Source organism: Seriola aureovittata, chromosome 11, assembly GCF_021018895.1.
Source record: "Seriola aureovittata isolate HTS-2021-v1 ecotype China chromosome 11, ASM2101889v1, whole genome shotgun sequence".
NCBI lineage: Eukaryota > Metazoa > Chordata > Actinopteri > Carangiformes > Carangidae > Seriola > Seriola aureovittata.
In genome coordinates, this window is record NC_079374.1 from 7,313,938 (window position 1) to 7,341,248 (window position 27,311).

Sequence of the window (27,311 nt, forward strand, 5' to 3'; positions counted from 1 at the left end):
TGACGTTTTTTTTAAACTTTTTTACATACTATACTATGACGTTTTTATGCCTTACTATTTTATGACGTTTTTTGACATACTATACTATGACGTTTTTTTCACATTTTAATGCCTTACTATACTATGACTTTTTTTCACATCTTAATGCCTTACTATTTTATGAGGTGTTTTGGCATTTTTATGGCTTACTATACTATGACTTTTTTTTCACATTTTAATGCCTTACTATTTTATGACATTTTTTGACATACTATACTATGACGTTTTTTGACGTTTTTATGCCTTACTATTTTATGACGTTTTTTGACATACTGTACTATGACGTTTTTTTCACATTTTAATGCCTTACTATACTATGACTTTTTTTTTCACATTTTAATGCCTTACTATTTTATGACGTTTTTTGACATACTATACTATGATGTTTTTTTTTACTTTTTTTACGTACTATACTATGACGTTTTTATGCCTTACTATTTTATGACGTTTTTTTCACATTTTAATGCCTTACTATACCATGACTTTTTTTCACATTTTAATGCCTTACTATTTTATGAGGTGTTTTGACATTTTTATGGCTTACTATACTATGACGTTTTTTGACATACTATACTATGATGTTTTTTCACATTTTTATGCCTTACTATTTTATGACGTTTTTTGACATACTATACTATGACGTTTTTTTTTTTACTTTTTTACATACTATACTATGACGTTTTTATGCCTTACTATTTTATGACGTTTTTTGACATACTATACTATGACGTTCTTTGACATATTATACTATAACGTTTTTTTTTTACTTTTTTTACACACTATACTATGACGTTTTTATGCCTTACTATTTTATGACGTTTTTTGACATATTATACTATATTTTTGACATTTTTATGCCTTACTATGACGTTTTTTTTTTTACATACTATACTATGACGTTTTTTTTTTTTTTTATATGCTATACTATGATGTTTTTTGGCATTTCTATGCCTTAATATACTATGACGTTTTATTGCATTTTTATGCCTTGCTATACTATAACGTTCTTATGCCTTACTATACTATAACGTTCTTATGCCTTACTATACTATGACATTTTTTCTTTATGCCTTACTATACTATGACATTCTTTTTTTATGTCTTAATATACTATGACTTTTCCTGACATTTTTGTGCCTTACTATACTATAACTATTTTTTTTTTGCCTTACTATACTATGACATTTTTATGCCTTACTATATTGACTTTTTTTTATGCCTTACTATACTATGACGTTTTTTGACATACTATACTATGACATTTTTTTTTATTTTTATGCCTTACTATACTATGACATTTTTTTTTCATTTTTATGCCTAGCTAGACGTTTTTTGACATACTATACTATGACATTTTTTATGCCTTACTATACTATGACATTTTTTTTTCATTTTTACGCCCTACTATACTATAACGTTTTTTGACATACTATACTATGACGTGTTTTGTCTTACTATACTATGATGTTTCTCGACATACTATACTATGCCTGTTTTATTTTTATTTTTATACCTTATTACAATGTGACGTTTTTATGCCTTACTATACTGTTTTTTATGCCTTACTATACTATGACGATTTTTGACATTTTTTTTTATGCCTTACTATACTATGACATTTTTATGCCTTACTATACTATGACATTTTTTGACATACTATACTATGACGTTTTTTTTTTACTTTTTTTTACATACTATACTATGACGTTTTTATGCCTTACTATTTTATGACGTTTTTTGACATACTATGACGTTTTTTTCACATTTTAATGCCTTACTATACTATGACTTTTTTTCACATTTTAATGCCTTACTATTTTATGAGGTGTTTTGGCATTTTTATGGCTTACTATTTTATGACGTTTTTTGACATACTATACTATGACGTTCTTTGACATATTATACTATAACGTTTTTTTTTTACTTTTTTTACACACTATACTATGACGTTTTTATGCCTTACTATTTTATGACGTTTTTTGACATACTGTACTATGACGTTTTTTTCACATTTTAATGCCTTACTATACTATGACTTTTTTTTCACATTTTAATGCCTTACTATTTTATGAGGTGTTTTGACATTTTTATGGCTTACTATACTATGACGTTTTTTGACATACTATACTATGATGTTTTTTCACATTTTTATTTCTTACTATTTTATGACATTTTTTTACACACTATACTATGACGTTTTTATTTAACTTTTTTTACATACTATACTATGACATTTTTTGACATACTATACTATGACGTTTTTTTTTACTTTTTTTACATACTATACTATGACATTTTTATGCCTTACTATTTTATGACGTTTTTTGACATACTGTACTATGACGTTTTTTTCACATTTTAATGCCTTACTATACTATGACTATTTTTGACATACTATACTATGACGTTTTTTTTTACTTTTTTTACATACTATACTATGACGTTTTTATGCCTTACTATTTTATGACGTTTTTTTCACATTTTAATGCCTTACTATACCATGACTTTTTTTCACATTTTAATGCCTTACTATTTTATGAGGTGTTTTGACATTTTTATGGCTTACTATACTATGACATTTTTTGACATACTATACTATGACGTTCTTTTTTACTTTTTTTACATACTATACTATGACGTTTTTATGCCTTACTATTTTATGACGTTTTTTTCACATTTTAATGCCTGACTATACTATGACTTTTTTTCACATTTTAATGCCTTACTATTTTATGAGGTGTTTTGACATTTTTATGGCTTACTATACTATGACGTTTTTTGACATACTATACTATGACGTTTTTTTCACATTTTAATGCCTTACTATTTTATGAGGTGTTTTGGCATTTTTATGGCTTACTATACTATGACGTTTGTTGACATTCTATAGTATGACATTTTTTGACATACTATACTATGACGTTTTTTTTTAACTTTTTTACATACTATACTATGACGTTTTTATGCCTTACTATTTTATGACGTTTTTTGACATACTATACTATGACATTTTTATGCCTTACTATTTTATGACGTTTTTTGACATACTATACTATGACGTTTTTTTCACATTTTAATGCCTTACTATACTATGACTTTTTTTCACATCTTAATGCCTTACTATTTTATGACATTTTTTGACATACTATAGTATGACGTTTTTTTTAAACTTTTTTACATACTATACTATGACGTTTTTATGCCTTACTATTTTATGACGTTCTTTGACATACTATACTATGACGTTTTTTTCACATTTTAATGCCTTACTATACTATGACTTTTTTTCACATCTTAATGCCTTACTATTTTATGAGGTGTTTTGGCATTTTTATGGCTTACTATACTATGACTTTTTTTCACATTTTAATGCCTTACTATTTTATGAAATTTTTTGACATACTATACTATGACGTTTTTTGACGTTTTTATGCCTTACTATTTTATGACGTTTTTTGACATACTGTACTATGACGTTTTTTTCACATTTTAATGCCTTACTATACTATGACTTTTTTTTCACATTTTAATGCCTTACTATTTTATGACGTTTTTTGACATACTATACTATGATGTTTTTTTTTACTTTTTTTTACGTACTATACTATGACGTTTTTATGCCTTACTATTTTATGACGTTTTTTTCACATTTTAATGCCTTACCAAACCATGACTTTTTTCACATTTTAATGCCTTACTATTTTATGAGGTGTTTTGACATTTTTATGGCGTACTATACTATGACGTTTTTTGACATACTATACTATGATGTTTTTTCACATTTTTATGCCTTACTATTTTATGACGTTTTTTGACATACTATACTATGACGTTTTTTTTTTACTTTTTTACATACTATACTATGACGTTTTTATGCCTTACTATTTTATGACGTTTTTTGACATACTATACTATGACGTTTTTTTCACATTTTAATGCCTTACTATACTATGACTTTTTTTCACATTTTAATGCCTTACTATTTTATGACATTTTTTGACATACTATACTATGACGTTTTTTGACGTTTTTATGCCTTACTATTTTATGACATTTTTTGACATACTGTACTATGACGTTTTTTTCACATTTTAATGCCTTACTATACTATGACTTTTTTTTCACATTTTAATGCCTTACTATTTTATGACATTTTTTGACATACTATACTATGACGTTTTTTGACGTTTTTATGCCTTACTATTTTATGACGTTTTTTGACATACTGTACTATGACGTTTTTTTCACATTTTAATGCCTTACTATACTATGACTTTTTTTTCACATTTTAATGCCTTACTATTTTATGACATTTTTTGACATACTATACTATGACGTTTTTTGACGTTTTTATGCCTTACTATTTTATGACGTTTTTTGACATACTGTACTATGACGTTTTTTTCACATTTTAATGCCTTACTATACTATGACTTTTTTTTCACATTTTAATGCCTTACTATACTATGACTTTTTTTTTCACATTTTAATGCCTTACTATTTTATGACGTTTTTTGACATACTATACTATGACGTTTTTTTTTACTTTTTTTACATACTATACTATGACGTTTTTATGCCTTACTATTTTATGACGTTTTTTGACATACTATACTATGACGTTTTTTTTTTTACTTTTTTACATACTATACTATGACGTTTTTATGCCTTACTATTTTATGACGTTTTTTGACATACTATACTATGACATTTTTTTCACATTTTAATGCCTTACTATACTATGACTTTTTTTCACATTTTAATGCCTTACTATTTTATGACTTTTTTTGACATACTATACTATGACGTTTTTTGACGTTTTTATGCCTTACTATTTTATGACATTTTTTGACATACTGTACTATGACGTTTTTTTCACATTTTAATGCCTTACTATACTATGACGTTTTTTTCACATTTTAATGCCTTACTATACTATGACTTTTTTTTTCACATTTTAATGCCTTACTATTTTATGACGTTTTTTGACATACTGTACTATGACGTTTTTTTCACATTTTAATGCCTTACTATACTATGACTTTTTTTTCACATTTTAATGCCTTACTATACTATGACTTTTTTTTTCACATTTTAATGCCTTACTATTTTATGACGTTTTTTGACATACTATACTATGACGTTTTTTTTTACTTTTTTTACATACTATACTATGACGTTTTTATGCCTTACTATTTTATGACGTTTTTTTCACATTTTAATGCCTTACTATACCATGACTTTTTTTCACATTTTAATGCCTTACTATTTTATGAGGTGTTTTGACATTTTTATGGCTTACTATACTATGACGTTTTTTGACATACAATACTATGATGTTTTTTCACATTTTTATGCCTTACTATTTTATGACGTTTTTTGACATACTATACTATGACATTTTTTTCACATTTTAATGCCTTACTATACTATGACTTTTTTTCACATTTTAATGCCTTACTATACTATGACTTTTTTTTTCACATTTTAATGCCTTACTATTTTATGATGTTTTTTGACATACTATACTATGACGTTTTTTTTAAACTTTTTTACATACTATACTATGACGTTTTTATGCCTTACTATTTTATGACGTTTTTTGACATACTATACTATGACGTTTTTTTCACATTTTAATGCCTTACTATACTATGACTTTTTTTCACATTTTAATGCCTTACTATTTTATGAGGTGTTTTGACATTTTTATGGCTTACTATACTATGACGTTTTTTGACATACTATACTATGATGTTTTTTCACATTTTTATGCCTTACTATTTTATGACGTTTTTTGACATACTATACTATGACATTTTTTTCACATTTTAATGCCTTACTATACTATGACTTTTTTTCACATTTTAATGCCTTACTATACTATGACTTTTTTTCACATTTTAATGCCTTACTATTTTATGATGTTTTTTGACATACTATACTATGACGTTTTTTTTAAACTTTTTTACATACTATACTATGACGTTTTTATGCCTTACTATTTTATGACGTTTTTTGACATACTATACTATGACGTTTTTTTTCACATTTTAATGCCTTACTATACTATGACTTTTTTTCACATCTTAATGCCTTATTATTTTATGAGGTGTTTTGGCATTTTTATGGCTTACTATACTATGACTTTTTTTTCACATTTTAATGCCTTACTATTTTATGACATTTTTTGACGTTTTTATGCCTTACTATTTTATGACGTTTTTTGACATACTGTACTATGACGTTTTTTTCACATTTTAATGCCTTACTATACTATGACTTTTTTTCACATTTTAATGCCTTACTATTTTATGACGTTTTTTGACATACTATACTATGACGTTTTTTTTTACTTTTTTTACATACTATACTATGACGTTTTTATGCCTTACTATTTTATGACGTTTTTTTCACATTTTAATGCCTTACTATACCATGACTTTTTTTCACATTTTAATGCCTTACTATTTTATGAGGTGTTTTGACATTTTTATGGCTTACTATACTATGACGTTTTTTGACATACTATACTATGATGTTTTTTCACATTTTTATGCCTTACTATTTTATGACGTTTTTTGACATACTATACTATGACATTTTTTTCACATTTTAATGCCTTACTATACTATGACTTTTTTTCACATTTTAATGCCTTACTATACTATGACTTTTTTTTCACATTTTAATGCCTTACTATTTTATGATGTTTTTTGACATACTATACTATGACGTTTTTTTTAAACTTTTTTACATACTATACTATGACGTTTTTATGCCTTACTATTTTATGACGTTTTTTGACATACTATACTATGACGTTTTTTTTCACATTTTAATGCCTTACTATACTATGACTTTTTTTCACATCTTAATGCCTTATTATTTTATGAGGTGTTTTGGCATTTTTATGGCTTACTATACTATGACATTTTTTGACATACTATACTATGATGTTTTTTCACATTTTTATGCCTTACTATTTTATGACGTTTTTTGACATACTGTACTATGACGTTTTTTTCACATTTTAATGCCTTACTATACTATGACTTTTTTTTCACATTTTAATGCCTTACTATTTTATGACGTTTTTTGACATACTATACTATGACGTTTTTTTTTTACTTTTTTTACATACTATACTATGACGTTTTTATGCCTTACTATTTTATGACGTTTTTTTCACATTTTGATGCCTTACTATACTATGACTTTTTTTCATATTGTAATGCCTTACTATTTTATGAAGTGTTTTGACATTTTTATGGCTTACTATACTATGACGTTTTTTTACACACTATACTATGATGTTTTTATTTAAATTTTTTTTACATACTATACTATGACATTTTTTGACATACTATATACTATGACGCTTTTTTTTAACTTTTTTTACATACTATACTATGACGTTTTTATGCCTTACTATTTTATGACGTTTTTTGACATACTATACTATGACGTTTTTTTCACATTTTAATGCCTTACTATTTTATGAGGTGTTTTGGCATTTTTATGGCTTACTATACTATGACGTTTTTTGACATACTATACTATGACGTTTTTTTTTTACTTTTTTACATACTATACTATGACGTTTTTATGCCTTACTATTTTATGACGTTTTTTGACATACTATACTATGACGTTTTTTTTTAAACTTTTTTTACATACTATACTATGACGTTTTTTTCACATTTTAATGCCTTACTATACTATGACTTTTTTTTCACATTTTAATGCCTTACTATTTTATTACGTTTTTTGACATACTATACTATGACGTTTTATGACATACTATACTATGACGTTTTTTTTTTACTTTTTTACATACTATACTGACATTTTTTGACATACTACACTATATTTTTTTTATTTTTATGCCTTACTACACTATAACGTTTTTTGACATACTATACTATGACATTTTTTTTTACATTTTTATGCCTTACTATACTATGACATTTTCTGACATATGATGTGTTTTGTCTTACTATACTATGATGTTTCTTGACATACTATACTATGACATTTTTTTATTTTCATGCCTTACTATACTATGAAGCTTTTATGCTTTACTATACTATAGCGTTCTTGACAATTTTTATACCTTAATATACTGACATTTTTATGATATATTTGCCTTATTAAACTGACATTTTTTGACATTTTAATTCCTATCTATACAGTTTTGGTTTTTTTTTTGTTTTTTTGTGGAACCAGGGGATGAGGAGAAGTAGCAAATGTAAAATATTTTCCAGGAGGACAGAAAGATTGAAGAAACCAATGAATTTATTATCAAATTCAAGCACAAATTAAATCACTGCAAATGCCAACAAAAAGTGTTAGTTTCAAATAATTAGAAAACAATAGATAACCAGGATTTTTTACAACTACACACTGACAGGAGGAGACTCAGGTAATTAGGGAACAAAGCATCCTTCTTCACAGCAATCGCACTGACATCGGCTTGGACTCTACGGTGACACTTCTTGCCAATCTGCAAGTGGACGCATCAGTTCATCTTCTCCACAGAAGGAGAACATATACCTGAAGGGAGAGAGAGAGCAGCAATACCACATAACACCTGTTAAGTTTTTTGACATAGTATGAAATGTTTTATGTCTTATACTACTACTACTACTATACTACTATGTCTTAGTAAGGCATAAAAAATGTCATAGTATAGTAAAGTATAAAAATGTCATGGTATAGTAAGGCATAAAAATATGAGAAAAAGTCTTAGTAAAGTCATAGTAAGGCATAAAAATGCCAAAAACGTCATATTATAGTAAGGTATAATATATCAAGAAGTGTTATAATATAGGAAGGCAAAATAATTTGAAAAAACGTCATAATATAGTAAGGCATTAAAATGTGAAAAAAACGTCATAGTATAGTAAGGCATAACAAGGTCAAAAAAACCTCATAGTACAGTATGTAAAAAAACGTCATAAAATAGTAAGGCATAAAAACGTCAAAAAACGTCATAGTATAGTATGTCAAAAAACGTCATAAAATAGTAAGGCATAAAAACGTCATAGTATAGTATGTCAAAAAACGTCATAAAATAGTAAGGCATAAAAACGTCATAGTATAGTGTGCAAAAAAAAACGTCATCGTATAGTATGTCAAAAAACGTCATAGTATAGTAAGGTATAAAAACGTCATAGTATAGTATGTCAAGAAATGTCATAAAATAGTAAGAAATAAAAATGTGAAAAAAACATCATAGTATAGTATGTCAAGAAATGTCATAAAATAGTAAGAAATAAAAATGTGAAAAAAACATCATAGTATAGTATGTCAAAAACGTCATAGTATAGTAAGGCATAAAAATGCCAAAACACCTCATAAAATAGTAAGGCATAAAAACGTCATAGTATAGTGTGCAAAAAAAGTAAAAAAAAAAAACGTCATCGTATAGTATGTCAAAAAACGTCATAGTATAGTAAGGCATAAAAACGTCATACTATAGTGTGCAAAAAAAGTTAAAAAAAAACGTCATAGTATAGTAAGGCTTAAAAAAGTCAAAAAAAAGTCATAGTATAGTAAGGTATTAAAATGTGAAAAAAACATCATAGTATAGTATGTCAAAAAACGTCATAAAATAGTAAGGCATTAAAATGTGAAAAGTCATAGTATAGTAAGGTATTAAAATGTGAAAAAAACATCATAGTATAGTATGTCAAAAAACGTCATAAAATAGTAAGGCATAAAAACGTCATAGTATAGTATGTCAAAAAACGTCATAAAATAGTAAGCCATTAAAATGTGAAAAAAAAAGTCATAGTATAGTAAGGCATTAAAATGTGAAAAAAACGTCATAGTATAGTATGTCAAAAAACGTCATAAAATAGTAAGGCATAAAAACGTCATAGTATAGTATGTCAAGAAATGTCATAAAATAGTAAGAAATAAAAATGTGAAAAAAACATCATAGTATAGTATGTCAAGAACGTCATAGTATAGTAAGGCTTAAAAAAGTTTAAAAAAAAGACATACCATAGTATGTCAAAAAACGTCATAGTATAGTAAGGCATAAAAACGTCATAGTATAGTATGTCAAAAAACGTCATAGTATAGTAAGGCTTAAAAAAGTAAAAAAAAAGTCATAGTATAGTAAGGTATTAAAATGTGAAAAAAACATCATAGTATAGTATGTCAAAAAACGTCATAGTATAGTGTGCAAAAAAAGTAAAAAAAAAAAGTCATAGTATAGTATGTCAAAAAACGTCATAGTATAGTGTGCAAAAAAAGTAAAAAAAAAAAGTCATAGTATAGTATGTCAAAAAACGTCATAAAATACTAAGGCATAAAAACGTCATAGTATAGTATGTCAAAAAACGTCATAGTACAGTATGTCAAAAAACGTCATAGTATAGTATGGCATAAAAACGTCATAGTATAGTATGTCAAAAAAACGTCATAAAATAGTAAGGCATAAAAACGTCATAGTATAGTATGTCAAAAAACGTCATAAAATAGTAAGGCATTAAAATGTGAAAAAAACGTCATAGTACAGTATGTCAAAAAACGTCATAGTATAGTATGGCATAAAAACGTCATAGTATAGTATGTCAAAAAACGTCATAAAATAGTAAGGCATAAAAACGTCATAGTATAGTATGTCAAAAAACGTCATAAAATAGTAAGGCATAAAAACGTCATAGTATAGTATGTCAAAATACGTCATAAAATAGTAAGGCATTAAAATGTGAAAAAAAAAGTCATAGTATAGTAAGGCATTAAAATGTGAAAAAAACGTCATAGTATAGTATGTCAAAAAACGTCATAACATAGTAAGGCATAAAAACGTCATAGTAAAGTATGTCAAGAAATGTCATAAAATAGTAAGAAATAAAAATGTGAAAAAAACATCATAGTATAGTATGTCAAAAACGTCATAGTATAGTAAGGCTTAAAAAAGTTAAAAAAAAAGACATACCATAGTATGTCAAAAAACGTCATAGTATAGTAAGGCATAAAAACGTCATAGTATAGTGTGCAAAAAAAGTAAAAAAAAAACGTCATAGTATAGTATGTCAAAAAACGTCATAGTATAGTAAGGCTTAAAAAAGTCCAAAAAAAGTCATAGTATAGTAAGGTATTAAAATGTGAAAAAAACATCATAGTATAGTATGTCAAAAAACGTCATAGTATAGTGTGCAAAAAAAGTAAAAAAAAAAGTCATAGTATAGTATGTCAAAAAACGTCATAGTATAGTATGGCATAAAAACGTCATAGTATAGTATGTCAAAAAACGTCATAAAATAGTAAGGCATAAAAACGTCATAGTATAGTATGTCAAAAAACGTCATAAAATAGTAAGGCATAAAAACGTCATAGTATAGTATGTCAAAAAACGTCATAAAATAGTAAGGCATTAAAATGTGAAAAAAACGTCATAGTACAGTATGTCAAAAAACGTCATAGTATAGTAAGGCTTAAAAAAGTCAAAAAAAAGTCATAGTATAGTAAGGTATTAAAATGTGAAAAAAACATCATAGTATAGTATGTCAAAAAACGTCATAGTATAGTGTGCAAAAAAAGTTAAAAAAAAAGTCATAGTATAGTATGTCAAAAAACGTCATAAAATACTAAGGCATAAAAACGTCATAGTATAGTATGTAAAAAGAGTAAAAAAAAAAAACCTAAAATAGTAAAGCATGAAAATGTGAAAAACTTTTTAGTATAGTAAGGCAAGCATCATAAAATAGTAAGGCATAAAAACGTAGTATAGTAAGGCTTAAAAAAGTTTAAAAAAGTCATAGTACAGTATGTCAAAAAACGTCATAGTATAATAAGGCATAAAAACGTCATAGTATAGTATGTAAAAAAAGTTTTAAAAAAACGTCATAGTATAGTATGTCAAAAAACGTCATAAAATAGTAAGAAATAAAAATGTGAAAAAAACACCATAGTATAGTATGTCAAAAAACGTCATAGTATAGTGTGCAAAAAAAGTAAAAAAAAAAGTCATAGTATGTCAAAAAACGTCATAAAATACTAAGGCATAAAAACGTCATAGTATAGTATGTAAAAAGAGTAAAAAAAAAAAACCTCATAGCATAGTATGTCAAAAAACATCATAGTAAGGCACTAAAATGTGAAAAAAACGTCATAAAATAGTAAAGCATGAAAATGTGAAAAAAACTTTTTAGTATAGTAAGGCAAGCATCATAAAATAGTAAGGCATAAAAACGTAGTATAGTAAGGCTTAAAAAAGTTTTAAAAAAGTCATAGTACAGTATGTCAAAAAACGTCATAAAATAGTAAGGCATAAAAACGTCATAGTATAGTATGTAAAAAAAAAAAAAAGTCATAGTATAGTAAGGCATAAAAAAGTCAAAAAAAAGTCATAGTATAGTAAGGCATTAAAATGTGAAAAAAACGTCATAGTACAGTATGTCAAAAAACGTCATAAAATAGTAAGGCATTAAAATGTGAAAAAAAGTCATAGTATAGTAAGGTATTAAAATGTGAAAAAAACATCATAGTATAGTATGTCAAAAAACGTCATAAAATAGTAAGGCATAAAAACGTCATAGTATAGTATGTCAAAAAACGTCATAAAATAGTAAGGCATTAAAATGTGAAAAAAAAAGTCATAGTATAGTAAGGCATTAAAATGTGAAAAAAACGTCATAGTATAGTATGTCAAAAAACGTCATAAAATAGTAAGGCATAAAAACGTCATAGTATAGTATGTCAAGAAATGTCATAAAATAGTAAGAAATAAAAATGTGAAAAAAACATCATAGTATAGTATGTCAAAAACGTCATAGTATAGTAAGGCTTAAAAAAGTTTAAAAAAAAGACATACCATAGTATGTCAAAAAACGTCATAGTATAGTAAGGCATAAAAACGTCATAGTATAGTATGTCAAAAAACGTCATAGTATAGTAAGACTTAAAAAAGTAAAAAAAAGTCATAGTATAGTAAGGTATTAAAATGTGAAAAAAACATCATAGTATAGTATGTCAAAAAACGTCGTAGTATAGTGTGCAAAAAAAGTAAAAAAAAACGTCATCGTATAGTATGTCAAAAAACGTCATAGTATAGTGTGCAAAAAAAGTAAAAAAAAAAAAAAGTCATAGTATAGTATGTCAAAAAACGTCATAAAATACTAAGGCATAAAAACGTCATAGTATAGTATGTCAAAAAACGTCATAGTACAGTATGTCAAAAAACGTCATAGTATAGTATGGCATAAAAACGTCATAGTATAGTATGTCAAAAAACGTCATAAAATAGTAAGGCATAAAAACGTCATAGTATAGTATGTCAAAAAACGTCATAAAATAGTAAGGCATTAAAATGTGAAAAAAACGTCATAGTACAGTATGTCAAAAAACGTCATAGTATAGTATGGCATAAAAACGTCATAGTATAGTATGTCAAAAAACGTCATAAAATAGTAAGGCATAAAAACGTCATAGTATAGTATGTCAAAAAACGTCATAAAATAGTAAGGCATAAAAACGTCATAGTATAGTATGTCAAAATACGTCATAAAATAGTAAGGCATTAAAATGTGAAAAAAAAAGTCATAGTATAGTAAGGCATTAAAATGTGAAAAAAACGTCATAGTATAGTATGTCAAAAAACGTCATAAAATAGTAAGGCATAAAAACGTCATAGTATAGTATGTCAAGAAATGTCATAAAATAGTAAGAAATAAAAATGTGAAAAAAACATCATAGTATAGTATGTCAAAAAACGTCATAGTATAGTAAGGAATAAAAATGTGAAAAAAACATCAAAGTATAGTATGTCAAAAACGTCATAGTATAGTAAGGCATAAAAACGTCATAGTATAGTGTGCAAAAAAAGTAAAAAAAAAAACGTCATAGTATAGTATGTCAAAAAACGTCATAGTATAGTAAGACTTAAAAAAGTAAAAAAAAGTCATAGTATAGTAAGGTATTAAAATGTGAAAAAAACATCATAGTATAGTATGTCAAAAAACGTCGTAGTATAGTGTGCAAAAAAAGTAAAAAAAAAAGTCATAGTATAGTATGTCAAAAAACGTCATAGTATAGTATGGCATAAAAACGTCATAGTATAGTATGTCAAAAAACGTCATAAAATAGTAAGGCATAAAAACGTCATAGTATAGTATGTCAAAAAACGTCATAAAATAGTAAGGCATAAAAACGTCATAGTATAGTATGTCAAAAAACGTCATAAAATAGTAAGGCATTAAAATGTGAAAAAAACGTCATAGTACAGTATGTCAAAAAACGTCATAGTATAGTAAGGCTTAAAAAAGTCAAAAAAAAGTCATAGTATAGTAAGGTATTAAAATGTGAAAAAAACATCATAGTATAGTATGTCAAAAAACGTCATAGTATAGTGTGCAAAAAAAGTTAAAAAAAAAGTCATAGTATAGTATGTCAAAAAACGTCATAAAATACTAAGGCATAAAAACGTCATAGTATAGTATGTAAAAAGAGTAAAAAAAAAAAACCTAAAATAGTAAAGCATGAAAATGTGAAAAACTTTTTAGTATAGTAAGGCAAGCATCATAAAATAGTAAGGCATAAAAACGTAGTATAGTAAGGCTTAAAAAAGTTTTAAAAAAGTCATAGTACAGTATGTCAAAAAACGTCATAGTATAATAAGGCATAAAAACGTCATAGTATAGTATGTAAAAAAAGTTTTAAAAAAACGTCATAGTATAGTATGTCAAAAAACGTCATAAAATAGTAAGAAATAAAAATGTGAAAAAAACATCATAGTATAGTATGTCAAAAAACGTCATAGTATAGTGTGCAAAAAAAGTAAAAAAAAAAGTCATAGTATAGTAAGGCATAAAAACGTCAAAAAACGTCATAAAATACTAAGGCATAAAAACGTCATAGTATAGTATGTAAAAAGAGTAAAAAAAAAAAAACCTCATAGCATAGTATGTCAAAAAACATCATAGTAAGGCACTAAAATGTGAAAAAAACGTCATAAAATAGTAAAGCATGAAAATGTGAAAAACTTATTAGTATAGTAAGGCAAGCATCATAAAATAGTAAGGCATAAAAACGTAGTATAGTAAGGCTTAAAAAAGTTTTAAAAAAGTCATAGTACAGTATGTCAAAAAACGTCATAGTATAATAAGGCATAAAAACGTCATAGTATAGTATGTAAAAAAAGTTTAAAAAAAACGTCATAGTATAGTATGTCAAAAAACGTCATAAAATAGTAAGGCATAAAAACGTCATAGTATAGTATGTCAAGAAATGTCATAAAATAGTAAGAAATAAAAATGTGAAAAAAACATCATAGTATAGTATGTCAAAAACGTCATAGTATAGTATGTCAAAAAACGTCATAGTATAGTAAGGCTTAAAAAAGTCCAAAAAAAGTCATGGTATAGTAAGGTATTAAAATGTGAAAAAAACATCATAGTATAGTATGTCAAAAAACGTCATAGTATAGTGTGCAAAAAAAGTAAAAAAAAAAGTCATAGTATAGTAAGGCATAAAAACGTCAAAAAACGTCATAAAATACTAAGGCATAAAAACTTCATAGTATAGTATGTAAAAAGAGTAAAAAAAAAAAAAACCTCATAGCATAGTATGTCAAAAAACATCATAGTAAGGCACTAAAATGTGAAAAAAACGTCATAAAATAGTAAAGCATGAAAATGTGAAAAACTTATTAGTATAGTAAGGCAAGCATCATAAAATAGTAAGGCATAAAAACGTAGTATAGTAAGGCTTAAAAAAGTTTTAAAAAAGTCATAGTACAGTATGTCAAAAAACGTCATAGTATAATAAGGCATAAAAACGTCATAGTATAGTATGTCAAGAAATGTCATAAAATAGTAAGAAATAAAAATGTGAAAAAAACATCATAGTATAGTATGTCAAAAATGTCATAGTATAGTATGTCAAAAAACGTCATAGTATAGTAAGGCTTAAAAAAGTCCAAAAAAAGTCATAGTATAGTAAGGTATTAAAATGTGAAAAAAACATCATAGTATAGTATGTCAAAAAACGTCATAGTATAGTGTGCAAAAAAAGTTAAAAAAAAAAGTAATAGTATAGTATGTCAAAAAACGTCATAAAATACTAAGGCATAAAAACGTCATAGTATAGTATGTCAAAAAACGTCATAGTATAATAAGGCATAAAAACGTCATAGTATAGTATGTAAAAAAAGTTTTAAAAAAACGTCATAAAATAGTAAGAAATAAAAATGTGAAAAAAACATCATAGTATAGTATGTCAAAAAACGTCATAGTATAGTGTGCAAAAAAAGTAAAAAAAAAAGTCATAGTATAGTAAGGCATAAAAACGTCAAAAAACGTCATAAAATAGTAAGGCATAAAAACGTAGTATAGTAAGGCATAAAAACTTCATAGTATAGTATGTAAAAAGAGTAAAAAAAAAAAACCTCATAGCATAGTATGTCAAAAAACATCATAGTAAGGCACTAAAATGTGAAAAAAACGTCATAAAATAGTAAAGCATGAAAATGTGAAAAACTTATTAGTATAGTAAGGCAAGCATCATAAAATAGTAAGGCATAAAAACGTAGTATAGTAAGGCTTAAAAAAGTCATAGTACAGTATGTCAAGAAATGTCATAAAATAGTAAGAAATAAAAATGTGAAAAAAACATAGTATAGTATGTCAAAAACGTCATAGTATAGTAAGGCTTAAAAAAGTTTAAAAAAAAGACATACCATAGTATGTCAAAAAACGTCATAGTATAGTAAGCCATAAAAATGCCAAAACACCTCATAAAATAGTAAGGCATAATAACGTCATCTCAAGTGAAAAAGGATCAGTTGTATGTTCAGGGCTTGAAAGTATCAGAGCGTACACAAACTCCTCCCTCCGCCCCATGTCCTCTCCCTACGATATAATACATAAGCTGTAACACTTGTAAGCAGCAAGAGAGAATAACAGGTGAGGTTGAGTTACCTCAGTGAGTTCAGCTAATTGTCGCTTTCCTGGAAGTGCATTAAAAAGATAAAACTCACTAAAGACCTTCCATGCAAAGGTATTACACATTATTTTGTCCATTTTTATGACGAATTGCAGACTTCTCTGGCTGGCGAGAAAACCTGAGGAATGTATTTAATTACAACATTGCAGTAAATCGTTTGTCAAGGCACCCCACTTGGTCTCACAGGGAACCGGTTACTGTTAAAACTGGGCAGGGAGAAGTGTTTCTCATGTCTGATTCTCATATCCAAACAATTCTTTTTTTTTTTTTTTTTTTTTTTTGTATTTATCACTTCATTTTTTGTGTGGAGTCTGCCAGAACGATGCATTCATGTCCAGTGCTTAGTTAGCTTGTGAACCGAGTGCAGCTGATTCACAAAGCTAAGCCTCCCTCACCTCCCTCAGCGCCGATCGCCACAAATAAATTATCAACCTGTGGGAGGCAAATTATGTCACTGCTGTGACACTTTTTTGTTCCTGAGGGGACATGTTTGCTGTTGACTGTTACCATAAATTCACAAATACTGTCCTTTATTCAACCCAACTGCGGCGTGCCAGGCCATTATTGGAAACAGGCTTTTATTCTCAGCTGCCAGTTTATTAGCTACACAGAGCTAAAGCTAATGCAGTGTAATACAACAGTCCTGCAATAACTCCTTCCTCGTGAAGGTTATAATGTCAGAGTGGTGTCAACAAGGCTAAATAACAAAGAAACACCATGATGTATATTTCAGCACAGTTCAACAGCACCACAAACTACAGTGTCCAGAATGATGACAGTTGAATCGTCACCTCTCTCATGAAGGACATAGACTACATTTACAGGTGTACCTAATAAACTGAGTGTATGATAGACAGTCATATCTTTAATGAGATGTTTCCTGATTTGCTGCAGTTTTAATTTGTTGTTGATGCTTTTTGCCTGCATGTTTACCTGTTGTCGTGATAAGACGCATAATTTCGTACTCTCTGCTCTGCTGCTCCGAGTTTCTTTTCTCTAACAGAAATACTGTTTTTAATTCTTTTGATTGATGCCAGTTGTGTCCAGTTCGCTATTTTTCAAGTGCGGTCAGTTCAGAGTCACTGAAACTTTTCCTGCGTCAACGTTGCACATTAAAGCCTTCCAGCATCTTCCAGTCCCGCTACGATTTTAATTTTAAACATTTGCAAGAAATATGACAGTGACTCAGTGAGACTCTGAAAAAAAACAGGAGAGCAGAAATGATTTTAATTGGTGAATAAAAAGTGTATTTGTGATAAAAAGCAGAAAGTTGGTGAGTCAGACATGACTGTTTTTGTGATGATGGAATTAATGCTGTGGAAATTTACCTGTATAATGTACTATACAGGTGCGTTTCACTGTGTCTAATCTGTTGTTTAATTAATTAGTTTGAAATTTACCACATGATGATGGACTGACGTTGCCTCCTGCGATCTGTCTCAGGTGAATGGACCCTACCATCCCGCCCAGTCTTCTGGCCTGTGACAGACGACCAATCAGACCTCTCTGCTGGATTGATGAGGTGGTGACGGCCTCTCAACTGGAGGCCATTAACGGACATCATGTTGCCCGTGTGGTCTGACCTCGTCCCTTCCTCTTCAAGGCTCCGAAGCATCGTGGGGGAAATTCTCCTTTTGTTCTGTCCCTGCCAAGAAGGACAAAATGAACAGTGGCAGGCCACATTCAGCAGCGTGTGGCCTGGTGAGCGGTCGTTCTCATTCACCGCAGACTATTTGTGGATCTGGTATGGTTCTTGGATTATGCCTTACACAAAGACTTCTTATTCAGCAGTTTCCTCAAACATCCCTAAATATGAAGCATCGTGTCAAGCCTGACAGTCACTCAAAGCCTTTTCCATCGTGCGGTCAGATCAAATGTCTTTGCCCATGCCTCAAAAACTGTCAGACTTTTCAGATGCTGGACACTAAAGGATGACTTATGTCTGGATTTCCACACTGTTTCATTCCACACCGCTCTGGACTGCAAAAGCTCTGTATGAAGTAAAGACTAATGCTGCGTTTGACTCAGTCGGAAGTTGGAAATTCCTACCCGGTACAACGCTGTAATAACAACCTCTGTTCTCATGCAGTCATAGCTGGAAAACCCCAGACGTGAGAGGAATTAACGCCGGGGATATTTCCTTTGATTGACACAAACACTGCTCCTTATACAGCAGCTAATGTCCCTCTAATCGTTGGCTAGGTATCACAACAGCATTAAGTTTACATCACAAAGTCGTGTTTATCCATTTAGCAACTTGACATTTGGGAAATACACTTATTTGCTTAATTGACTCAAGTTAGATATTTGATATTTGTGCGTTAAATATGAAGCTAAGGGACAGTTAGGTTAGTCAAGCATAAAGTCTGGAGGCAAGGGGAAAAGGCTAACTTCGCTATGTCATAAACAAACAAGACATATTGTGTTAGTTTGTCAGCTTTAAAAATGTTTTTCTTACCTTTTGAACAGCTGTAGCTTCATATTTAACACACAGATATGACAGTTTAATCCCTCTTCTCATCTAATGTCTGACAGGAGAGCATATAATAATATTTCCCCAAAATGTTGGCGTATTCTTTAAGCTTTAAATCCACGCACAGTTTCCAGTTGGATTTAAGGTGATGTGCTGAAAGTCTAAGGAGTGATGAAATACTGCTGATATCTGCATCACAAAAAACTCATTAATTTCCACTTGGCTTCTCTGTTGCATTTTCTTAGCAGGAAGTTCATAATTTCTTACTGTATGGTTTGTCTGGAAGGCAGCAGAGCATCTATGTGCTTCTACCTACAACTCAGCATCATTGTTAAATCAATCAATTAAGAATTGTCAAACATTCACAGGTTGCAGTTTCTCAAATGTGCGAATCTGCTGCTCTTTCTGTTTTTATATTGTCATAAACTTGATATTCTTTTTGTCACATAAAAACGAGCAAGTTAAGGACCTCACCTGAGCAGTTTTGATCTTGAAACTGTAGAGATAAAACTTAAATCACGAGGCTTCTCTTCGTCTATAGTAGTGCCTGTCTGAAGATACACTGCCCAGTCTTTGTTAAATCAGCCTCATCGTCCAGCTGATCCTCCTCACTGTCTGCAGAAGCTTTCTACCTGGAGGTCAGGAGATGATAGAAAGGATTACAAACAGTATTCTCTCACTGTCTCGTGTATTTGCTTCTAAATAGTTTTAGGATTGTACGTTTTCTCTTGTGAAATGCTGGATAGTTTTCAGCTGCTCTGCTTCCTCTGATATTTACTGCTTGACAGCGTCACTTTGTTTTAACGGTGCACAAGCCAACAAGGATCAGAACTGCTGTTTTATAGCCTTTCTCACTCTCGCATGATGAAGGAAAGGAGACTTGTTTGATTTTTCTTTTCCTCTTGCCTTTGCTAATGGAGCTTGAAATCTTTTGTGCCTGTTTGTCTGTTTTGTCCCTCACTCACTAAATTCCTCTTTATTTGCACAGTTAGCTCCACTTTACTCTGTTTTCACAATCCACAAGTCGTTTGTTTTAACTCAGACTACCACACTGGTGGCTTTACTTTATCAGGGCAAATCAAATGTACTGAACTTTTTCCAGCAGTCATTATGTAGCAAACCCGATCTGTCTGGTACCCCCCCCCCCTCCCGGAGGTAACACTGTCACCATGTAAATGTAGATTCTGTTTGGGATTTCACCTGCATGTAGTTGTGTCTTCACCCAGTTCTGTCTGCTGTGTTTCCACATCATGAATCAGCATCTGCATCTTTAAATCATTTCACTTCTGCTGGAAAGAAACAAACAAAAATAGTGACACTATCATAAAGTTCAGCTTCAAACTTGAGGCTTCTTAAATTGTAACTTACACGTTTTTTTTTTAAGTCTCTTCCAGAGGGGAGATGTCGTTGCCGTGTCAGTTGCTCAATGACATTTCTGTGGCTCCGTTTGAAATCGCCCTGTTAAGAAAATGCAAACAGTCAAAAAGAAGAATTTTAGTCAGCTGTTAAACGTCTTTGATTCTTATTTTATTAAAGATAAACAAGGGGCGGGGTGACATGAGTCCAAGTAGAGAAACTACAAGACGCCCCTCGTGCTTTTACAAAAATAAAGATTTAAAGACTGAACGTGACAATGTGCTGTTCAGAATGTCATAAATACTGAAACTGGAGAATCTGAGTCAATCTGGTGTCACTGTTTTCCCTTCAGCCGTCTCCATTATGAAGAAACGACCTGAAAATGGCTTCAGATCAGTGAAGCTGTTATTGTCAGAACTGTGATCATGTCAGAATGTATATATAAATATATGATGAGCCAAATTTAGACTTTCTGGAGATGAATATTATCTTTTTTTATGATTTCAAAGTGATGAATGCAAAAGACTTACAGGAAATGACTTCTTTGGTGTCCACATGTCCTGTACTGTTTTTATTTTACTTTACACTGATTAAAATGATTTTGTTAAAGTGTTTTTCAGTTCCTGTTTGATAATAGACGCTCTGATTGTCCATCGTCTTTCAATTTTGGTCAAGAACGAAGCTGAACAAAGACAATAAAGTACATATCTATCATTTAGTAGAGGACTAATTTGTTTTTACATCATCTCTCTAAATCAAACACAGGTGGCGCCCATGCTGCATTTTAACTCCTATGCTCTTATTTATTTTGTGCTTGGGTTGTCCGTCCATCCCATTCTCGAGGACACAATAGCTCAGTAACACCTTGAGGGAATTTCTTAAGATTTGGTAAAAATTTTCACCTCAACTCAAGGAAAAACTGATTAGACTTTGGTGGTTAAAGGTTAAAGGTCAAGGTGACCTCTGAAAACAAATTTTAGCCATAACTCAAGACCTCACACAGCAATTATTACAGAATTTCACACAAATGGTTAAAATTTTATATGAGTCTGGATAAACAGGGATGTGACCTGAAACTAGTGGCGGAGGCAGACAACCACAAGGTGCTAATTCTAGTTAGCATGTGAAACACCCTTAACAACTGGACCCCAGGTTATATTTGCAACTGCAATGACAAACTGAATTTTTAGCAGAAAGAAGAAAAACAAAAAGCCATAAAATGATGTGTCTATATACTGAGAACAGTGTGTTCAGGACCTGAGATGAATTCAGGTCAGCCAGAGAGGGAAAATAATCCATCACTTGCAGCTGGTAACTGATAAAATAGCAATACAGCCAAACCAGGAAGACTCCCAAGTCTAAGAGAGTCAGCTATTACATGCTGAAGAGCTTAAAGCCTGTACTGCAGTCAGATTGCTCTGTGAAGAGAAAATCAGAGTTCACTTGGAAGGTGTCTGACGATGCTTTATATTTCAGAGAACCTCCTGAGTTCAAGCATTTTAACATTTTGGGATGAGTGTGCAGCAAGAAGACGTAAAACCATCACACCTGTCAACTTCTCAGTGAGAGAACTGAACAAACCTTCCTGTAAATTCATTTATCAAAATGGAAAAGAAGATAAAATCCAAAAATTGTTTACATCAACTAAGATTCAAGTCAAAATGTTAAACTAATGTAGGATTTTATTTCCTTACCTTTCAGCCTCATTGAATGAAACATCTAGGTGTTTACATCTTTCTTCTCTTTAAAACTCAAGATTCAACCCCTTCATGAATCATGCGCATCGAGACTCCATCTACAATCAGAGCAGATGTGAAGCAGATGTGACATCCATAACATACAAAAAGTCTATAAAATTTATCCGGTGTTGAAACAAGTAATCAGATCCTTTACTCAAGTTAACGTCCAGTGATCAAAAGTTTACTTTACCCCGTCACCAGACACCCACATTTTTCTGCACAAGCGTGAAAATAATGTCAATACCCCAGCGTCCTTAAAGGTGCCTCTTTAAATTTTACAACCAAAAACTCAAGATGAGTTGTATCTTTTGTTTGGAAAACACTTTGGAGCTACAGCCACAAGTCTGAACAATCTCTGCGACAGATGTTGCAGTGATGTGAGGATCCTAAAATGCACAGATTTGCAAAGATAGAATCAGGAGACTTTGAGCGTTCAGGCAGTGTATAATTAGTAAGGTTGTGCGACGACTGTGAGTCTGGTACAGACCCAAGCACACGGGTGGGAGGGTGCATTTTAAAAAGGTTAAAAGGTTAAATGTGCATTAATATTATCAGCAGAAAAATGTAGTAAAGTAAAAGTAGTTATTATACAGGAGAATGGCTTTTAGTATTCTGTCATTTCAACTGATGCGTTTATGTGTAAGCATCATTTTATAATATTTTACTATATATTTACTATATTTCCTTCTAAAATGCAGTTAAGTATAAAATCTAACTACATTAGTATTAGTGGACACTTGTTCATGAATCACCATCATAACTTCAACAAGCTAGCAAGCTAAGAGGCTACATCTTTTAAATGTAGTGGGACAGTCAGGCTTAAACACAAAATAACCTCCCTACTAAATCTTTAAAAATGAATCACATATGGTCTAAAAAAAAAAAAGTCCAGTAATTTCTTAAAACAACTGTTAGCAAACACCACTCTAAAGCTAATGCTATAGCGTAACTTATAGTGTAACAAATGCTAATGCTATAGCGGTTTTCACACCGGCAGGATGGTGTATATGGGACTGATTCAAAATGAACTAAAGTGTCCGTGTCTATTGTGATGAAGGAACATGTCAGCCGGTGTGGCTCCATGTGTTTTTAATAGTTTTAACAACAGTTTAAAAATGGAGTCATGTGGCCCAGAGGAACATGATATATGAGGCTTTGACTACACAGACAAAACCTGTTATTAGGAACAATTTGTGGATGGTTTTGGTCTATTCATGAGTTTTGTTGACAGTAATTAAAATACAGAATATCAGCATTATCCTCTCAGTGGGATGTTGCCCCACAAAATCTTCGCTGTTTTGAGGAAGGAAAGGGGATATCGAATATATCATGATTTGTTTTGACAGTGCAGCTATAAAGACTTACTTCACCTTATTTGTTTTATGGTTAAATTCATTTTATAGATACAGGAAGTGAATAATCTTTATAAATGTGTGTCTGATGTGTAGACTGGTGTGATTCACCTGCAAAGATGAGACAGAGATCGAATCCAGAGGCTTCAGGTGCCTTTTCCCTTTAAGAACACAGGAAAGATTGAGACACATAAGTGGCTGAATTAGAAGGATAAACAGCAGGTGTTGCACTCAGTGTGTTTTTTTTCCACCGGTCTCACCTTCCCTCCACAGAAAACAGCATCATGTTCCAGGAAGTGAAGAAGTGGCCGTGTGCTGATTAAAAATCTCCAGCCGGCATGTCTGCTCTCCGCTGTCCTCGCCGCCTCCCGTCTCCTCACCTGCCCACATCCTGCTGACCGCGGTGACCCTCTTTCATCATGTCTCATCTTCGGCTTTTTAATCTCTCTATTCGTTCTGGCCGGATTAAAGTGCTGAGCAGGAGATGGGGACGGAAGGATGCTGCTGTCCTGTAAATGAAGAGCTGTGGCGGGTGGAGGAGCAAATCCATCTTTTATGGACCTCCCTCCGTGACAGGCAGGGATTAGCTGGTCAAAACAGAGAGGCAGCCAGAGCAGGAAAACACAGGAAATCATCACAAGCCTTTGCCAGTGTTCAAATGACACTGAAGAGTAAAACATGCAGATCACTCTTATATGACGATATTTTTTTTTTTTTTATCTGCATTGCTACATCTAAAAAGGAAGTTGGAAACTGCTGCTGACATGCACGACAATAATAAACATACATTAGTTCACATACAGTCCAGACAATAAATATTTGGACAGTTACACACTTTTCGTTCTTCAGGCTCCGAGCTTCAGCACATTCAATTTGAAATAAATGAATGAAGGATTAAATAAAAGTCTCGGCTTTAATTTGAGGATGTTTACGTCAGTAATTAGAAACTGTGTAGCTGAAGCCCTGAAAGATTTGTAATTGAGCTGGAAACTGCTTGCAGACTTGTCCTTGTGGGGGTAGCCCTTAAAGGAATAGTTTGACAGTTTGGGAAAATGCTTTCATTTGTTTTTCTTGGCGAGAGTTAGATGAGAAGATTGATACCGCTCATATTTGTAATTAAACATAAGGCTGCAGCCAACAGCTGGTTAGCTGCAACCAGCTTTCTACAAACAGTAGAAACAGGGGCAAACAGCTTGACTGGCTCTGTCTGAAGGCAATAAAATCTGCCTAGCAACACCACTAATACTAACTAATTATTTCTCTTTTGATTAATACATACAAAAACCAGCGTCTAAAAATAATGATTCACTGTTTTACAGGTTACTAACATCCAAGACACAGACAATGACCAGCTGAACAAGGCCTGTTCACTGATGCAGGCTCGTGACAACAGTTAAATCAAACGGGAAGTTAAATGAAGCCATTTCACTGAGCTCATTAAGTAAATGTCGTTTTAATGAATAAAATGTATTGTTAAACACTGTTTTTGTTCTGACCTTCTCTCAAACATGAGCTCATCGTGTGGCACTGCTTTCTGTGAGGATTTTTTCCCTTAACTTAAAGTGACATTTCACCTTCAGAGAAGTCCAGGAAAAATCTAGTGTTTTTTTTAACATGGCCAATAGATCTGTAAGTATATCTTTGGGAGAAACAGACAATACTGTTGCGTAAGTGTAGACGGTGTCTTTTGGGTGCCATGTTCATTTCCCTGCAAGTAGTTTGAAGGTTAGTTAAATGGGGAGCGTCACTCATATACTGGTTGTCTATGGGATCAGTATGTTTATTCCTTAAAGCAGGAAACAGACGTTTACTTTTATGTATTGACAAAGTCTCTACATTACTATTAATAACTAAATGCAAATTAAGTGACTTTTGTATGAGCTCAGAACTTTACAACATACAACGTTATTTAGTATGTCTTCTGATCATGAAAAGAAAACATTTCCCCCAAATTATGCCGCAGTTTCCTTCACTCTAGATCGACCTAAACTGCATTAGGATCACATTTGTACTGTTTGTACTGAGATGATGATTTTGTGTTTGTTGCCTGGGCGATTAATAGGCTTTGTTTTCTGTACACAAGCTGTTAGCTTCAAGGGGGACGCTGCTTCTAGTACCATTAACCATTCTGACTCAGAGCCCAACAGAATTTAATGCACCAGCGGCCTGTAATTCCCACTTGTGGCTGCAGAGGCCGCTGTTGCTGCTGCTCAGCAAAAGTTACGTCGTCTTGCGTTAATTAGTAGCTTTAGAGATTTTGATACCTCAAAGTGTTTCCTCGTCTCCAGTATTTATGCTAAGCTGCTCAGCGTATAGGGAAGGCTATCGATTTAACTCCACACGAAAAGTAAATAAGAATATTTTCCATTATGTTGTTGTTATGTTTCTGTGGCGCAACTAGAGTTAAAAAAAGACATTATCTGCTCTCACCTGGTCAAACAAACTGATTCCAGACTCCTCCTTCCAAAAGATCCTCGTGACTCATCTCAGCTTGTAGACCAACTGAATTCACGGACTGGTGTGCAGCTGTTTTACACAGCAATGTTTCCCATAATGAACTCAACTTCACACCTGTAGGGAGAATGACAGAAAGGGAAAGGCAGTGAACCTGAATGACTCATCAGCAGGATCCTTGTACAACAGCAGGTTCACACATTTGCACACATTCAAATTGAAGATGAACATGATAAAAAGAAAAAGTAACTAAACAGCAACTTCAAATCAAACACAGACTTCAGTGCAATGAAGACAGGAATAACAAACTTTTAACCACACACTCGGCACCCATGTGTGGATGCTATCAGAGTTTTCATGACCAACATGTGCTCAGAGCCATTTGGTCTCAGCATCCCCCTTTGAAGCTCAGATTTAGACAGTGCTGAGCGATCCCTGGATCAATCAAACCAGGTCTGACCTCCAGATGATAAAAAATTAAAAACTGGTCTTACTGGTAATTAGTAGAAGTACACAAAGCAACAGGGGAACGGTGAAGTGCATGAGGAAGCTGTGTGACGATTTGTCGAGTGTGTGTTCGGTCAAGATCACGGTCAAACTCATAAAAAGTGTGTGGCTGCACTAATGAGACCTCCTAGGGAACGCTGAGCAGTTGAGTAGTTTCCAATGTCATTACCTCTCCTCCTGCTGATATTTTCCCCTGTTTTATACCAAGACTTGAACACCGATACTGCTGCAGAGAATGACTCATTTTCTTTGGTTGTGCATTTTATTTACTGTCACTCATCCAATGTGCTGGTTTGTCCCTTTTAACCGCTGGTAACCACACTCCAAGCATTTGTGACCCCATGAAAAGTCTAGATTGGTCTGAGACGTCTGCTGTTTGACATAATAAAAAGGGAGGCAGAATACAAACAGAGTTAGAAAAAAGCCTGAATG

General features: G+C 31.1%; 1 protein-coding gene and 1 long non-coding RNA gene across 8 annotated transcripts in view; one reads left to right on the forward strand and one right to left on the reverse strand.

Annotated features, from left to right (window-relative positions):
• The window catches only part of gdap2 (ganglioside induced differentiation associated protein 2), a 59,528-nt gene extending 35,225 nt beyond the window's left edge, over positions 1-24,303 (forward strand). Inside the window, exon 14 of one of the 2 annotated variants that reach the window (XM_056389113.1) lies at positions 24,192-24,303. In XM_056389113.1, the coding sequence (XP_056245088.1) occupies positions 24,192-24,218 (27 nt within the window). In that variant the 3' untranslated portion in view covers positions 24,219-24,303. Of the gene's footprint in view, positions 1-18,441; positions 21,546-24,191 lie in introns of those variants that run through there. The other variant, XM_056389112.1, reaches the window with a different exon arrangement.
• LOC130177400 (uncharacterized) overlaps positions 8,320-27,311 on the reverse strand; it is a 36,882-nt gene continuing 17,890 nt past the window's right edge. For 2 of the 6 annotated variants that reach the window (XR_008829011.1, XR_008829010.1), the window contains exons 6-11: positions 26,349-26,489; positions 24,179-24,505; positions 24,030-24,079; positions 22,522-22,622; positions 18,399-20,929; positions 8,320-8,595 (exon numbers count right to left, since the gene is read on the reverse strand). This is a non-coding gene — a long non-coding RNA (uncharacterized LOC130177400). The remainder of the gene's footprint in view (positions 8,596-18,398; positions 20,930-22,521; positions 22,623-24,029; positions 24,080-24,178; positions 24,506-26,348; positions 26,490-27,311) is intronic. The other 4 variants (XR_008829009.1, XR_008829013.1, XR_008829008.1 and 1 more) reach the window with 4 other exon arrangements.